Source organism: Gekko japonicus, unplaced genomic scaffold (assembly GCF_001447785.1).
Source record: "Gekko japonicus isolate JY-2015 unplaced genomic scaffold, Gekko_japonicus_V1.1 scaffold1285, whole genome shotgun sequence".
Taxonomy (NCBI): domain Eukaryota; kingdom Metazoa; phylum Chordata; class Lepidosauria; order Squamata; family Gekkonidae; genus Gekko; species Gekko japonicus.
The window spans coordinates 299,562-317,957 of NW_015166459.1; the positions used below are offsets into that span (position 1 = coordinate 299,562).

The 18,396-nt window shown below is 47.4% G+C and overlaps 1 protein-coding gene across 1 annotated transcript in view; it reads right to left on the bottom strand.

The window, feature by feature from the left end:
- Positions 1 to 18,396, bottom strand: part of LOC107111134 (protein Shroom3-like) — a 341,594-nt gene that overhangs the window by 244,573 nt on the left and 78,625 nt on the right. Inside the window, 1 exon segment of the mRNA XM_015412056.1 lies at positions 15,207 to 15,361. Within this exon segment, the coding sequence (XP_015267542.1) occupies positions 15,207 to 15,361 (155 nt within the window).

The window sequence follows — 18,396 nt, forward strand, 5'->3', positions numbered from 1 at the left end:
GGTACCTGTTCTTCTTGGAATGGGCTATCTTTGTACGAATTAATGAAAAGCTTGAAAGCTTGTCTGTTTCACTGCCAGTTCTCTGTTTATTATTTCATTATGTCCAACTTTATCACCAAGACTCTATCAGCTTATGTTGGTGCCTGTTTTCACACACTTTATTGCATTGCCCTGTCGGGAACCATAGTTTGCTTCTATGTCACACACACACACACACACCCCATGACACTAGTCATGGAGCGGAGCCACTTAGAAATGTGTCCTCCATGCAAAAAACCCCAAACCCAACTCAGAACAAGAGAGGGTTTTAGAGCTGCCTCTAAGGCAACAGCTACGTACAATACTTGTGCAAAATGGTCAAGAGATGTGACTCAACTAGTAGAGAAGATGGCCGCTAGGTAGGGTGATTTGCAATGCATCCCCCAAACAGAGTTACACCTTTCTAAGTGCACTGATTTCAACAGACCCGAAAAGTCTACACGGGATTGCACCACTAGTCAATTAATTCTCTGTGATCAGCATTCATTTCATTGAGACTGAGGAGTTAGCATGAAAGAGTTTCTGTGCATTCTATTACATTTGTCAAATGGTTGTTTTTTTTAAGTTCAGAAGGGAGTGGTTTGGCATTAAAGAGCTTCGATCAAGAACACCTAGGCCAGAGGTGTCAACTTGTTTGTTACGAGGGCCGGATCTGACATAAAAGTTACTTTGTTGGGCTGGGCCATGTTTGCCATAAAATGAAATTCCAGGTACCGGAGATATAAACTTTATACATGTCACAGGTGCACACAATTAATGATATTATTTTTTACCCAAAATACAAACAAAAGCAATTGATTTCTAGGAGCGAAAGCAATTGGTTTACTGGGGAATCTACAAAAAAAAAGGTATTTAATCTTATGCAAGACTAGTTTTCCCCCCAAGGGATACCATACCTACCCCCTAGACATTTCCTTTCATTTCTTGATAGCTTTGACCACACACACCTCACCGTGTGTGCCCACACGCCCTCCCCCCCCCCCCAAGCGGCCTCCCGCCTTCCCCCTCTTTCACCAGTTGCTCGTGGACCAGATAAGAACCCTGGCCAGGCAGGTTCCTGACCCTGGGCTGCATGTTTGACACCCCTGACCTAGGCTATAAGGTCTACTGGCTGTGTCTGTGCAGAATATAATCAGTTTGGTGTAGTGGTTAAGTGTGCAGACTCTAATGGGAGAACGGGGCTTGATTCCCCACTCCTTCGCTTGCACCTGCTGGATGACCTTGGGCAAGCCATAGTTCTGGCACAGCTGTTCTTGAAAAAGAGCAGTTTCTGTCAGAGCTCTCTCAGCCCCACCTACCTCACAGGGTGTCTGTTGTGGGGAGGGGAAGGGAAAGGGGTTTGTAAGCCGCTCTGAGACTCCTTTGGGTAGTGAAGGACAGGGTATAAATCCAATATCTTCTTCTATTTTTGTGAGCCAGAGAAGAGCTTCTGAAAGAATCAGTGCTCGGTTTGTGATACAGTCGACTCGAGCACTACAAGTTGGAGAAATATGTATTGCCAAAGCAGGTGAGTCCAAATTTCAGAACCACGGCTAATGATGACACACTTTTATGATGGTAATATGGCTGGGAGGGGTCAAGAAAGGTAGCAAAGGTTTCTGGTAGCTGGATTCACACACCCTACTTGGGAAATCAGTTAGCTTGGACATACATCCGATCTCACAAACCGATTCCACAGGCCTTGCCCTCAACGGTTTTGATCCATTCTTCTGTTTTTGTTGGCACGTCTTCCAGTAGGAGTTACGTGCTTACAAACTTAAACAGACTTTCAAGCCAGACTTTTTAATTTTCCCTTGTAAGGAAACAAATCAAAGAGAGCTTGAAGCAGCTTTATCAACTCTCTGCAGTATAAAGTTCATTTCCTCTATCAAATCACAGAATAATAACTGAGGCCGGATGAACTGTAAGGCAATAAACTAAACGGCCAGAACTTGAAGAAGGAAAATAAAACATACAAAGGATAAAAAAGCAGGAGGGAGGGAGAGTTTAATGGAAAGGAAAGCTATGCGAGGAGTGGGGGGGGGGGATAGAGGGTCCTGAGGGGTCACGAAAAATCCACCAGATCTGCTTTAAGGATGAAAGATCTCTCACCCTATCACTCTAAAGCTCTATACTATTACTGTTTCATAGTACTCAGGTTTCGGTCTGTCCGGTTGCAAAGAAATTGCTATAAAATGCTAGCTTTCACACTACATAGTGCCAGTGAGCCATTTAGATAAGCGAGATAAAGCTGTGTTAAGTGATTATGTCTGATGAAGTGTTTTGTCAGGTCATCTGTTCTCTCCAGCTTATTAATCCTTTATGTTATGAGCCAGAAGGGACATCATAGGGCCAGCTGCCTATCATAAGCCACCAACAGCTGAAAGATGGGCATGAGGGAGGAGAAATAGCATTTGGGATACTCTTCCAACCATCCTCTCTAACAGGGCTCTTTTTGTAGAAAAAGCCCAGCAGGAACTTATTAGCATAATAGGCCACACCCAACAGCAAATCTCATTAGCATGTTAGGCCACACCCTGACAGCATCACTCATTAGCACATTAGGCCCCACCCCCATGTTACCAGAAGTGTGGTCATCCAGCCACACCCATCTTTCCCTTCTTATTCTGTTTACCTTGTTTGTTGTCCGAACCCAGGGCTTTTTTTGTAGCAGGAACTCCTTTGCATGTTCGGCCACATACCCCTAATACAGCCAATCCTAATGAGTTTCTGCTATTGGGTGTGGCCTATTATGCTAATGAGTTCCTGCTGGGCGTGGCCAACTCAGGAGCCAGCCGGAACTCCATTCCTGTGCGTTCCTGCCCAAAAATAGCCCTGCTCTCTACCATCTGAGAGTTCCGTCTTCTCAGTGTTCAGACAAGTCCCAAAAGATTCTGCAGTAGTCGGTAAAGCTTCTTCAAGCAGACGAGCATGACCTGGAACGGTGGATTCACTTTATACAAAAGTCAATGTGTAATAGTGGTGAGACTGGTGGGCGACGACCAGGGAGTCTTGGGTTCAAATTGTCACTCTTTCGTGAAATCTGCAGGGTAACCTTGGAGCGTTCACTCTTTCATAGCCTACCCACAGAGTTGTCGTTCGGCCTAAACCTTAAACTACACATTATGACTTAGGGTTCCCACTAGAGTTGCCGACTCTGGTGGTGTGGTCACATTGCAAGCTTATCCTGATTTGTTCCCGCTATAGATTTGATCAGGAATATTTTTTGGGGGGGGTTGGGATGAGCACATATCCCTCCCCGAACCGCTTGCATCGCGCGACTAGGTTCTGGGCCTCGTCCAGATAGCCACACCACTTGGGTTTTTTTTTAATTGGCTTTGCGCATGCGCATATACACATGGCCGAATCACCGCTCCCACTGGGACTTGCTGCACTCCCTTGTTTTTGCAGGTTCCCCCCGCCCCGAACAGCGAACAAAATTAACCAGCGACCTATAACCGAGTGCTGGAGTCTATATGTGCACTTGAATGTTTATACATTGAATTTATTCAGCACAGGATTGCTCATGCGCACAATGACGGAAGCTTGGGGGAAGAAAAAACATTGCGAGAAGGACGTTCAGGTGTCCTAATTGTGATCATTGCAAGAGATGGCTGCCCAGATCGGCGAAATCGCGGATTCAAAGCACAAATATCCATAAAGTACTTGATTTTCCAGGGGCAGGGAAACTCACTAGGGAACAGGGAAGATTGCGCGAGTGAGCCCACTTCGGTGTGGGAGATGGATGTGGGCGTCTGATCAGCAATTTTAAATGTGAGAGGGAACAGCAGTGAAACGCGATCAAAATGACCGTGTGGCCACGGCCTCTGTTGGAAAATACCTGGAGATTTTGGGGGTGGAGCCAGGAGATGGCGGGGTTTGGGGAGAGGGACCTCAGCAGGGTATAGTGTCACAGAGTCCACCCTCCAGAGCAGCCCTTTTCTCCAGAGAAACTCATCTTGGTCGTGTGGAGATTAACTGTAACAGCAGGAGAGCTCTAAGTGCTACCTGGAGGGTGGCGACCCCAATTCCCACAGTCTGACGTTGACGGTCAGATGTTAGGAGCCTGTTATCCAACGGGGCAGGGCAGGGCCCCAGTTTGGATCAGGACAGATTCACAGAGGAGAGGTCCATCAATGGCTACTAGCCATGGTGACTAAAGGGAACTTCCACATTCACAGGCAGAAAACCTCTGAATCCCAGAGCCAGGAGGCAGCATCAAGGGAAGGCCTCGGCCTGCATGTCCTGTTGTTGGCCCTCCAGAAGAACTGGTTGGACACTGGGTGAGAGAGGATGCTGGACTAGATGGACCACTGGTCTGATCCAGCAGAGCCAGTTGGGTGTCGTGGTTAAGTGCACAGACTCTATTCTGGGAGAAGCGGGTTTGATTCTCCACTCTCCCACTCGCAGCTGCTGGATGACCTTGGGGAAGCTATATTTCTGTCAGAGCTGTTCTTGAAAGAGCAGTTCTCAAGAGAGCTCTCTCAGCCCCACCTACCTCACAGAGTGTCTGTTGTGGGGAGGGGAAGGGAAAGGAGTCTGTAAGCCACTCCGAGACTCCGAGTGAAGGGGGGGGTATAAATCCAATCTTCTCTTCCTCTTCCTCTTCTCTTCTCTTCTATTGACTGTGGCATGGGGGCTATGAAGACACAGACAGATCTCCCCTCCCCTATATTAACAGTTCTATGGTTACAGTTTTAATAAATCTTAAACATGTTTAGATTTTATTATTAAATATTTATTGTTGATGTTTTTTTTGGTGGGCACTTTTTAATCTGTCATTTGGAAACTATGTGTGAATAAGATAACTAAGTGGGGGGGGACATTTTCTGGTAACCTCTGTTCTCGATACATGGATGACAAGTACATGCCGTGGTTATTTTAGGATGTCTTACCTAATGACACATGGTCACACTGAGAAGAGTCACGTTATCTTCCTCTTTCAAGATCACAAGTGCAAGTGAGGCAGCACAGTGGTGAATGCCCCCCCCCTTCTCATTTCTGACAAGTATGCAAGATTTAAAACTTATACTTGTTAAAAAAAATATTCCCCTGACATGCTCTTCTTCCATATCAAAACCCGAAGGCCTCACTGCCTTCGGGTGATCACAAAAGAAAGGCCGAGTCAGGTATTTCAGCAAGAGATAAAAAGGTTTTATCCTGATTACATATCTATTCATTTGTCAGTTTGCCTCTAGGTTTCCTGCCCCTTAGCTTCTTTATTTTCCCCCTCCGAACTCAGCCGTTCCATGTAAGATAGTTTCATTCCTGCCAGACTGACAACTTTCTCTTCCCTCACACTCTCCGTTTCATTCCCTCGAATATTCCAAGTCATCACACGAAAGTCACATCTGTGCAGGCTAGGTCTAAGAGACCCAAGGAAGTTCCAACCTAGGTTAGCTCTCACAGATCTGTCCAACCTCTGCTGCTCATTTATCACCCCACCTAGTGGTTGTGTCAACGGCCTTTCTGTTTACACACAGAGGTCTAGCTAGGCCGGAACCTCTAACTCTTAAGCCTGCAGTAGGCACTTCTGTTCTGTTTCTTCAACTTTAAACAGTCAAATCCAGTGTGTGGAGAGATGACTCTTGTTGCATCCCCGCAAAAAGATCTGTGAGAGCAGAAGTTCAAGCACACTTGGGGGTAGGGTTGCCAAGTCCATCTTCCACCCCCAGCGGGGGACTTTGGGGGCGTTCCTGGAGGGGGCGGGGCATCCCTGACGTGATGACGTCACGTTGGGAACGTCCACCACCACCCCGCCCGTGCACCGGATCTCCAAAAACGGCAGTTCCCTGCACTTAAAGGAGCGGCGTTTCCCTTTTAAATGCAGGAGCTGGCGTTTCCCTTTTAAATGCAGGAGCTGGCGTTTCCCTTTTAAGAGCATGAAGTTGGCATTTCCCTGCAAGCTTGCGGAGATCGGGCTTGGGAGGAAACACGGGTTCCACGCACTTAAAGGGAGAGAGATGGGTGGCTGGGGGTGTTGGGGGTGGGTAAAACCCCCCCAAAACGGGGGACCCCTGGCAAACCGGGGGGGTTGGCAACCCTACTTGGGGGTGGAATGTGCCGTCAAGTCGCAGCTGATTTATGGCAGGGTTTTCAAGGCAAGATATGAGCACTGCCTGCCTCTGTGCAGCAGCCCTGGGCTTCCTTGGTGGTCTCCTATCGAAGGAACTAAGGTCGATCTTGCTTAGCTTCCAAGATCTGACAAGATCAGGCTAGCCTGGGCTTCTACACAGGTCAGGGCCAAGCAAGTTGTTAAAACAAACGTTCTCAGCACAATCGCAGCCAAAAATATATCAAATGTGACCATATAAAGGCATGTGTCAGTCAGACGCTTTCCATTGGAGAGGCTGTATATTATTTCTGTTTCCAGGTGGTCAGCCGCGTTGGTCTAAAGCAGTAGCACAAAGTTAGAGTCCGGTGGGGCACCTTTAAGACCAACAAAGGTTTATTCAGGGTATGAGCTTTTGTGTGCATGCGCACTCTTTAAAAAAAAACAAACCCACTTTTCGAAAAAGGTGCCACCGGACTTTGTTCTGTTATTTCTTTTGTTTATATTGTGCCGTCAATGACGCTTTGCTACGCAGATCCCTGCCCCAAGGAGCTTCCAACAGAGACTTCACATGTGAGCAGGGCTATTTTGGGGCAGGAACGCACAGAAACGGAGTTCCGGCTGGCTCCTGAGTTGGCCACGCCCAGCAGGAACTCATTAGCATAATAGGCCACACCCAACAGCAGAAACTCATTTGGATTGGCTACAATTAGGAGTATGTGGCCTAACATGCAAAAAGCCCTGGGTCCAAAAAAAAGGCCCTGGGTTTTGACAACAAACAAGGTAAACAGAATAAGAAGCAAAAGGTGGGTGTGGCTGGATAACCACACTTCTGGTAACATGTGCTAATGAGCTGTGCTGGCAGGGGCGTGGCCTAATATGCTAATGAGCTTCTGGTTTTGGGTGTGGCCTAATATGCTAATGAGTTCCTGCTGGGCTTTTTCTACAAAAAGAGCCCTGCATGTGAGGACGACAACAGAGGGTGGAGCTACAGATTCTTCTGGGGAACATATATTATGTAACGCATACTGGAGCATAACAACCTGCGTAGGGTTGCCAGCTCCAAGTTGGGAAGCCCCTGGAGATTTTGGGGGGTGGAGCCTTGGGAGGGTGGGGTTTAGGGAGGGGAGGGACTTCGGCAGGGTATAATGCCATAGAGCCCACCCTTCGAAGCAGCCCTTTTCTCCAGGGAAATGGTCTTGATTGTCTGGAGATCAACTGCAATCCCAGGAGATCTCCATGTGCCACCTGTAGGCTGGCAACCCTACAACCTGGGCGCACTCTACGTCCAGCCTACACGCTGGAGCTGTGTGTCCAGTGTTCTCACAAAGTGCACAGTAACTGTCAATTGCGTTCGGGTGGTTCCTCAGGCAGTCTGATACTCCCTTGCCGATAACGTTATTGCAAACGACAGGAAACAAATAAGTGTGAAATATCTGGAAACCATCTGACATGAGCAAGCCACTCCTGACGTAGCCTTCACGGACTGGCTTTGCAAAGGGATTAGAACTATGTAAATAGAAACGCGAGCAGAGATGTTATACGAGGGGAGGCGGCAACATTTCCGGGTCTTTGTAAACTTAGGAATCCTTCACGTTGCACGGATCCTAATCACGGCTTCGTTTCTGGTAGCTGATCAAACTCTGTGGCATTTCTGTAGGAAGGTGCTGATAACGGTTCTTTTAAACGCTTAATCCGCAAATGTAAACCTTGCACAGGATTGTGGTTTAGACTGCCTAGCAGTAAATATGGATAATTTTTTGAAACTTCGTTTACAACCCACCTGTTTCTCCAGTAGGTTCCAAGGTGGCTTGCATACTTTTCCTCTCCCCATTTTATCCTCAAAACCAGGGCTATTTTGGGGCAGGAACACACAGGAACCACACCCAGCAGGAACTCATTAGCATAATAGACCACACCAAACATCAGAAACTCATTAGGATTGGCTACATTAGGGGTGTGTGGCCTAACATGCAAAGGAGTTCCTGCTCCAAAAAAGCCCTGGATTTTGACAACAAACAAGGTAAATGGAATAACAAGCAAAAGGTGGGTGTGGCTGGATAACCACACTTCTGGTAACACAGGGTGTGGCCTAATATGCTAATGAGCTGTGCTGTCATGGGTGTGGCCTAATATGCTAATGAGTTCCTGCTGGGCTTTTTCTACCAAAAAAAGCCCTGCTCAAAACAACCCTGTGAGGTAGGCTTGGCTGAGAACCTGGGACTGGCCCAAAGCCACCCAGCAAGCTTCCATGATATGAGTGGAAATTTGAACCAGGATCTCCCTTGTCTGACGCTCTAACCACTACACCACACTGTCTCTCACCAGCTGTCTATAATGGGAAATTTAAAAGTGTGCACCCAGGTAATCCAGTTCTAGGCCCAGGAAAACCAGAATTCTAGGAAGAAGAAGAGGAGGAGGAGGAGGAGATTGGATTCATACCCCAAAGGAGTCTCAGAGAACCTGGGACTGGCCCAAAGTCACCCAGCAAGCTTCCATGATATGAGTGGAAATTTGAACCAGGATCTCCCTTGTCTGACGCTCTAACCACTACACCACACTGTCTCTCACCAGCTGTCTATAATGGGAAATTTAAAAGTGTGCACCCAGGTAATCCAGTTCTAGGCCCAGGAAAACCAGAATTCTAGGAAGAAGAAGAGGAGGAGGAGGAGGAGATTGGATTCATACCCCAAAGGAGTCTCAGAGCGGTTTACAAACTCCTTTCCCTTCCCCTCCCCACATCAGACACCCTGTGAGGTAGGCGGGGCTGAGAGAGCTTTAGAGAACTGCCCTTGAGAGGACAGCTCTTGTCAGAATTATGGCTTGCCCAAGGTCATCCAGCAGCTGCAAGTGGAGGAGTGGGGGATCAAACCCGGTTCTCCCAGATTAGAGTCCGCACACTTAACCACGACACCAAACTAACCAAGAACAAATCATGCAAATAAATTATAATTTTGCAAAATTTCTTATTCTGCAAGGGAAGGCTTTTTTTTGTTTTTGTCCTCAGTCTTGAAGTGAGTAAAACAAAATAGCAGAGGGGATCTCTGCCTTTACGGAAAAGGCCGGTCTTGGTTAACAGGGCTCTGAAATAGCTTCAACTAGAAACTGGAAGGCATCCTGTCCCTGTTGTTGGCCGTGCTGCTCAGGTGATGCTAAAGGAATGTGAGCGGATTGTTCCTGTTGAAAGGAGCCGGCCAGCCAACCACTCCTGCCTGGCCAGCGTTGAGGCTGCCGCTCCATGGCGTTTGGGTTTGTTTTTGACCCGATGCTAACTCCGATAAGGCGACCAGGAAGCAGAGCGTACTCTGCAAGGTGAACGGCTTTACCTCCACAGGCAGGATTCCTTTTTCTGGAGGGTGGGAAGGGAGAGACGCTGGATCTAAAAATAGACTCGGGAGGAACGAAAGGGCACCCGCCTCCATCTGTGCGTTTGCTTCCTTTCTCGTGGGTGGCGAATCTCCACTGGTGGGGCCATAAGGAAAGCAAGGGGCTCCCGGCCGGCGTCCTAGACGTGCGCGTGCGCATCACCCGGAAGTGACGTCGCACACTGGGGGCGGGGTCACGCCATTTGAGGGGGAAACTCTTTGTTTTCCCCTCAAATCGCGTCGCCCTGCCCCCAGCATGCGATGTCACTTCCGGGTGACGCGCACGTGGGGGTGGGGTTTCCCCCGGAGCAGAAATTGGGGCTCGAAAGCGGGGGGAATTCCGCCCCCCGGGGGCATTTGGCAGCCCTAGCGTGGAGAGAGAATTCTCTCCCACAACCTTAAGCGCCCATTCATACAATACACAAGCCTGACATGTTGTAGGGAGAAGGAGGGAGAAACACACTTTAGTCTCCTTGTTCGTTAGCACACTGGACTTGCCTCTGGAGTCAGGAAGGCGGAGGAGGACCTCTGAAGAAGGCTCTTGTGGGCCAAAACGCATCAGGTCATAATATGGTTCTTTTTGTGCATTGGTCACTTTGGCTGCAGTCACACACACAAAATAATCCACTGTCAATGTGGGGCGAGAGACTCCCGTGAAGGCAAGCCCAGGAGATCTCAAGTTCTCACCGGGAGATTGGCTTGGAAAAATGCACAAAGGTCTTTTGAGCCTGCATGAGCCTGCTAAATACAATGAATTGCGGAGAGCACAGACTTTGCAACATTCGGGCAAGATAATAATGAGCTACGAGAAAGGACATTCTGTGAAACACACTGTGATTTTAGCTTAAAGTCTTTTACTGTTTGTAACATTTTCACTGAACAGGGCAGGGGGGAGAAAATGTGTGAGTTTGCTTTTTTCTCTGAATAAAGAACTTCTGACAGCCAGTCAGAAAAGCAGTTGGGACAGAGAGAGACAGAAAGCCTGATCAGTAAGCTTCACAAGAAATCTCTGTTGTGGTGTGTCGTTATTGAACCCTATCAAAGTCTACATGTCAATCCACTGTCAATGAATGCACTTTCCAACTGGATCTTGCCAGTTCACACGGTAAAATCCAGTTGGAAAGTGCACTGAAAGCGGATGGAAAGCGGATTATTTCGTGTGTGTGATCCCAGCCATTGATTATTTTACGAGGCTTTATTTCGGCCCCTACAAGGTTTTTATATGTTTTCGAAATAAACCCGTGTACTTTTGACTATCCCTATTGATGTTTTTAACTTTTGCCCCTCTACTAGTTTTCTAAACTTCCTTTGGAGGTTTTTGCTTGGTTGGTTTAGTTTTTCTTCCCCTCTCTTCATGGGTGCGTTTTTGGGGGTTTTTGAACCTGGGTCTCCCAGATCTTAGTTTGACACTCATACCACTGTACCACAGTGCCATGGACACTCACAAGCATTGGAGGTGAGGCCAGCATGCTGGGTGGGTGAGTGACCTTGGGTGGGTATAGTACACTCCTGACCAATGCTCCCTCTAAGCTGTGGAGTCTTATGAGCAAAAATTCTGCTTTGTGAGCTACTGCCATTAAAGTTGTGAGCGAGCGATTTGGCTACTGCATGAATTAGTTTGCTCTGGAGCCCTCCTTCCTGAGCGAAGACAAAAATGTGTGAGCCGGAGGCTAGAAAACTCTGAGCTAGCTCACACTAACTCAGCTTAGAGGGAACACTGCTCCTGATCACATAGAGGGCCGGGATACTGTCTGCACTTAACGCCATCTAAGTAATAATACAATTAATTGGCAGTTGATTTCAGGTGTATCCTCCGCTTACAGACTTCATGGCCACAAGATGGCTACTGGCATCGGGGAGGGGCTATGGCTCAGTGGTAGAGCATCTGTTGGGTGTGCAGACGATCCCAGGTTCAATCCCCAGCATCTCCAGTTGAAAAGGATCAGGAAGTGCGTGATGTGAAAGATCTCTCTGCCTGAGACTTGCATAATGAAACAAACAACAGCAGGGCCATTGTCCAAAGATGCAAAAAAAACAACACCGAATACGGAAGAAGTCAAGTTTTAGTGTGACAGTACATGGGATGACGGGTAGTCTCTCCCTAAAGCCCCTTTTCTCTGTGTCTGAAATAGAACTGTGCCCCCCCCAAACCCACTGCGTTTCGCTAATCTGGTGTATTTATTTCCCTTTGCCTTTCTGTTTTGCCTGAAGTGGTTAGACTAGCGCTTATCAGGGCTTTTCTTGTAGAAAAAGCCTAGCAGGAACTCATTAGCATAATAGGCCATACCCAACAGCAGAAACTCATTAGCCTATTAGGCCACACCCCTGACATCACAGCTCATTGGCATATTAGGCCACACCCCCATGTTGCCACACCCACCTTTTGCTTCTTATTCTGTTTACTTCGTTTGTTGTCAAAACCTGGGCTTTTTTTGTAGCAGGAACTCCTTCGCATGTTAGGCCACACACCCCTAATGTGGCCAATCCTAATGAGTTCCTGCTGTTGGGTGTGGCCTATTATGCTAATGAATTCCTGCGGGGCGTGGTCAACTCAGGAGCCAGCCGGAACTCCGTTCCTGTGTGTTCCTGCCTAAAAATAGCCCTGGCGCTTATTCCAAATTTCCCCACTGCATCCCGCTTTTTCTCTCTAAACAAACTCCTCCTTTTTCTGGCCTGCAGTCCTCAAAACAGCTCAGGATTCCTACCTCATGGAAAGGTAGAAAGGGTTAAATTCCCACCGGATCGTGGCTGAGTGTAGCCAGGTAACCAGCTACACCTTCCCTGGAGTTTCTTACGCCCTAGACTCTGGCCAGTGACACGCCCCCCTGGGCCTTCGCAGCACTAGAGAGAAAGAAGTGAGATCTATTGGCAGGGTTCTCTTGGCTGGCCGGCTTCCATCCCCCCGGAAGTATCTCTCTGGAAACAGCATTCTAAGAAATTCAGACCGTTGTGATTAAAAGGACTGGAGTTTAGCTACGCTCCCTGCTCTGTATATTCTTTTGGTTAAACCCTTCTGAAGGCTAGTTGAACTTGGGGCTGCCGACATCTAGGTGGGGCCTGGAGATCTCCTGGAATTGGAACTGATCTCCGGAATACAGAATAAGGATGCTGAGGAGGAGGAGGAGGAGGAGGAGGAGGAGGAGACTGGATTTATGATCTGCCCTTCATAGCAGCTTATAATCTCCTTCCCCTTCCTCTCCCCACAACAGACACCCTGTGAGGCAGGTGGGGCTGAGAGAGCTCTGAGAGAACTGCCCTTGAGATAACAGCTCTGAGAGAACTGTGGCTGGCCCAAGGTCACCCAGTTGCTGCATGTGGAGGAGTGGGGAATCAAACCCGGTCGTCCCAGATTAGAGTCCGCACTCTCCCCCCGAAGAGGGGGAGGGACTCCAAATCTGGGGATCCCCTGCCCCCAATTGGGGACTGGCAACCTTACATGGATTGCTATAATTGATCTGCAGTCATTTCCCTGGATGGGCCACGTGGCTACCTGGCAGGGTTCCCCACTCTGGGTTGGGCCATTCCTGGGGACTTGGAGATGGAGCCTAGGGAGACGAGGGAGACCAGCAGGGATGGCACACAGTCCACCCCCTTGAAGCTGCCATTTTCTCCAGGCCTCTGGAGTTGAGTTGTAATTCTGGAAATAAACCTCGGCCTCACCTGGAGGTCAGCCGACAGGAGGGAAAGATGCAAAAAGAAGATATACAATCCAAGAAAAACAACTGCAACCAAATTACTAACGTAATCCTTCTTCCTATTAAACAGAGAGTTATAATCAATCAATGCAATATTTGTATTTGAGATCGGATATGGATTTTTATATTTATATATTTGGGAAATACTTTGGTGTTACCGTTTCGGATTGTCCCGACCTTGAAGAAACCTAATGGTGAAACGAGCGCTCCAAGTCGACTGATCGTTGCCGGTGCTGGGACCAGGGGTCATTTCCTGCAGGAGCGCACAGGAGCGGAGCTCCAGCAGTAAAGAGCCCAGGGGGCGGGCACATGCAACAAGCCCCACCCCCTGCTCCCAGCAGCCCTCAGTCAGAGCAAGAAGCAGCCAGATAAGTTGCAGAGCCCTCCCCCCCAGCCCCCCAGTCCAAAACAGTCCAGTGGCACCTTTAAGACCAAGTTTTATTCAGGTACAAGTTCTCCCTCCTCTGCGAGGACAGATCTGCACATTTCTCCCCCCCCCCAATAGCTAGCAATCCAAAACAGTCTAGTGGAGCCTGAGGGGTGGGTGTTGCCTTCTGACACAGTTCCGGTGATGTCAGGGGGAGCGGCATATGCAAATAAGTTATGCTAATGAGTTATGCTAATGAGCTCCTGTACCTCTTTTTCTACAAAATGACCCCTGGTTGGGACTGTACTTGGATTATTGATTTATCAAACATCTGGCTGAGAAACTGAGGATTGGATCCCAACAGAGACATTTCATGGTACTTTGGAATGGGCCACAACTCGAGTTGGAATGGCTTTGGAAATGATTGACTCTGACCTGGAGGTCAGCAAGCATAACTGCTGGATAAAGTGCTCTGGTACTTGAAAGTAGCACTGAACCTCAGCTGAAGCAGGCAGCTTTTCAAATGTTAGGAATTAAAATTGGGTGGAAAAGGACTGCTCAATAGGCATCTTCTTGGGAAACATGGCTGTAATTTAGGGTTGAAGCCGAAAGCGAGAGATCACAGGAGGAGAAAGAAACCCAAACACAACATCTGTGACAAAAATAACGACGAGTCCATAAAGATATATGTGCAAAATAGTTTACTAATTGTGATTCTGTTGTAAACTCTCTTCTTTTATCGCTGACACGCAACGGCAGGGCTATTTTGGGGCAGGAACGCACAGGAACGGAGTTCCGGCTGGCTCCCGAGTTGGAACTCATTAGTATAATAGGCCACACCCAACAGCAGAAATTCATTAGGATTGGCTACATTAGGGGTGTGTGGCCTAACATGCAAAGGAGTTCCTGCTACAAAAAAAGCCCTGGGTTTTGACAACAAACAAGGTAAACAGAATAAGAAGAAAAAAGGTGGGTGTGGCTGGATGACCACACTTCTGGTCGCATGGGGGTGCGGCCTAATATGCAAATGAGCTACTCTCGGGGTGTGGCCTAATATGCTAATGGGTTTCTGCTGTTGGGTGTGGCCTATTATGCTAATGAGTTCCTGCTGGGCTTTTTCTACAAAAAAAGCCCTGCGCAACGGATTTTGCGCAATGAAAAATCCGTTTCACAAAGACTGCTTTATCCGAGTGTGTAGCAATTACAATTCTTATCAATTTCAACTTACCAACTCTTGAAGTAAACATCCCACGGTGACTCTCTGATATCACCACCTTTTCATTGCGCAAAATCCGTTGCGTGTGAGTGATCAAAGAAGAGAGTTTACACCAGAATCACAATTATTATAGTAAACTACTTTGCATATGTAGCTTTACGGACTCGTCGTTATTTTTGTCACGGAGGTTGTGTTTGTAATTTAGGGTTGCCAGCTCTGGGTTGAGAAATACCTGTAGATTCTGAGGGCAGAGCCTGTGAAGGGTGGGGTTTGGGGAGGGGAGGGACTTCAGCAGGTAATGCCACAGAGTCCACCTTCCAGAGCAGCCACTTTCTCCGGATGAACTGATCTCTGTCACCTGGACATCAGTTTGAAAGCCAGAAGATCTCCAGCCACAACCTGGAGTTTGGCAACCCTACTGCGATTGCATCTGAAAAAAACCATTCATGGGATTCAGCCCCTTGCACTCCGAGCACCAGCTGCGCTTACCTACCTACGGACCACCAGCTTCAGTGTCTTGTATGAGCCTTTCACCAAGGAGACGGCTTCCCGCCGGGAACTACTTAGCTCCACCTCATTGATGTTCACCACTTCGTCTCCGGGCTGTAGCTTGGTGTTCAGTAAATCTGCCTTCCCTCCTTCTTCAATCTGGGCGATGGGGAGAGAGAACAGCAGGGGAGAATCAGAGCAATCTTTTCGACTTTCCTCCCACTTCGGAGAAAATATAAAAAGTTCTCTAAATCCAAATTCACGCTTCTTCCCTTTTCCTACTGGAGTGGCAATTGCACTGTTGCTTTGCTCAGCTGCAGTGAGACTCCATTCATTTCCGAGCACACGGTTCTTCCAAATTTCAAAGCAAGGTGGTTCCACCACATCCCTAGGCAGTTTATTCCAGTGCTAAATCACACTTACTGTTGTGAAGTGATCAGGTGCAAACGCTGCAGGTGGAATTTAATCCTATTTTCTCCCCCAAAATCCTATTATACTTCTATTTTTCACATTTGGATAATTTGCTTTCATTTGAGGTGCCTGATAATTCGTTAATACATTTTTTTGCAATCACACAGGGTTTCACCAGCCTTCAAGCTGCATAAATACAGAATTTATTTATTCATTCATTCATTCATTCATTCATTTAATTTGTACCCTGCCCTCCCCGCAAACAGGCTCAGGGTGGCTCACACAGTTAGTACAAAATACCAATAAAACCACATTAATCATTCTTGCACGTGTAATTTTATAACTCTACATCACACTGCATCATGGGTTTTGTCCTCTTCAGGCTGCATAAGCAGTTTCAAGCTTTTGGTCTAAGTCAGGGGTCCCCAACATAGCACCTGCTGGCACCGTAGCATCCGCCAACACCTTTCCTGGTGCCCACCAATTCTTGTCAAAAAGTTGGTGAGGCCACATCAGGCACTTGCCCAACAAGGCATCTGACTGGCCACTGGAGATCCGATTGGCTAGGTAGATAAAAATAACATTCCAGTGGCAGCTGCCACTACAGATTGGTTTTGTTTTCTCTCATGCCTCTTTTCCAGTGGTTTTTCTTTTTTTTAATTACCCCTCTTTTCCCATACACTTGGGCTTCCTCTGAGTGTGTGGCTTCACGTTTTTTTGGTTGCGCTCATCATCCTATGCCCGAATTCCAAAGGTGCCCAAAGGCTCGTAAATGTTGGAGAGCCCTGATCTAGGTCATACCTGCAGGCATATCATCAGATCTGAAGGGATTCAGTGACATTATGAGATATAGATTGTCCCGAGCAGATTAAAACATAACGGAGAATGCCAATGGTTTGGCACAGAATGAGTTAAAATAGTGTAATGAACATGGAATCCACGCCTACATGCATAGGTTCTTTTTTATGTTTGGATACCGGGTGCACTTGATGAGTTAGAGCCAGCAGGCACAGTCCTGATGTCACCCTCTTAGCTCAGGAAGGATGGCTCCCAAGCAGTATCCAAATCGCTCACTCACGACTTTAATGCTAGGAGCTCACAAAGTAGAATTTTTGCTCACAAGACTCCACAGCTTAGAGGGAACATTGCTGGTCACAATATGGCACCAGCGCTTTGTATGTTCTCAGGCACTGGCATCCAGTGCTCCCTCTAAGCTGTGGAGTCTTGTGAGCAAAAATTCTACTTTGTGAGCTACTGGCATTAAAGGTGTGAGTGAGCAATTTGGCTGCTGCATAAATCAGTTTGCTCTGGAGCCATCTTTCGTGAGCGGAGACGAAAATGTGTGAGCCGGAGGCTAAAAAACGGTGAGCGAGCTCACACTAACTCAGCTTAGAGGGAACGCTGCGTGACATCATATTGTGACCAGCCAAGGGTAAATGGGTCCATGTCTCTCACAGTCTCGCTCTGAGAAGTGCCCTGTGGAATGTTAAGTGATATATAACCATATCAGTCGAGATGGATTGTTCTCTTTGGATGAGCAAGCCTGCTTTTTAAAAAAGGGAAGCCGTTTACTTGTATGAAAACACCCTGAATCCTGAAACTCAGCCAACAAGTCACAGACATCAGTGAATGTGCCAATTACCTGCAAAGACTCGGAGGCTCTTCGCTTGAAGCACCAAGTTGAACAAACTGCTGCAACTTAGAACCAACTTAGAACGAAGTCGAACAAACTGCTGCAACTTAGAACTTCAGAACCAAGCTATTTTTTTTGTTTTTAACGAAGTCGAACAAACTGCTGCAACTTAGAACCAACTTAGAACGAAGTCGAACAAACTGCTGCAACTTAGAACTTCAGAACCAAGCTATTTTTTTTGTTTTTAACGAAGTCGAACAAACTGCTGCAACTTAGAACTTCAGAACCAAGCTATTTTTTTTTGTTTTTCACCATCAAGTCACAACCGACTGATGGCAAACCCATAGGGGTTTCAAGGCAAGAGACATTTGGAGGTGGCTTGCCCTTGCCTGCCTCTGCATCATGACCCTGGTATTCCTTGGTGGGCTCCCATTCAAATACTAACCAAAGCCAACCCTACTCATCTTGCAAGATCAGGCTAACCTGGGCCATACAATCTCGAAAGTCATGCTGGGCATCTTTTTCTGGACTGAACCACTTCATACTGCAGGAGGGGGAACGGCATGCTTGGATGCTGCCAATTTTTTTTTAAAGTTCCAACGGCCTTTCAGGCAGAACAGTTATATCCTTCCCCCTGATCCATGCATCCTAGTGGACAGCAGCTTTTCTAGGTGGACGGAGGTTTTTTACATGGGGGGAATCTATCAAATATGCACCCTACCGTGCAGTCTAAAATTTTGTGATCTGATAAAACCTGCACCACGTAATTCCGTTAGGGCTGCCAAGCCCCTGGTCTCACACAGATCCACATGAAACTGCTTTATACTGAATCAAACCGTCTGTCCATCGAAGTCAGTATCATCCACTCAGTATATTACTTTTTTTTGTATCTGTGTGTGTGTGTGATGGCTGCGAGAGCTGGACCATAAGGAAGGCCGAGCGCCGAAGAATAGATACTTTCGAATTATGGTGCTGGAGAAGACTCTTGAGAGTCCCTTGGACTGCAAGAAGATCAAATCAGTCCATCGAAGAAGAAGAAGAAGAAGAAGAAGAAGAAGAAGAAGAAGAAGAAGAAGAAGAAGAAGAAGAAGAAGAAGAAGAAGAAGAAGAAGAAGAAGAAGAGGAGGAGGAGGAGGAGGAGGAGGAGGAG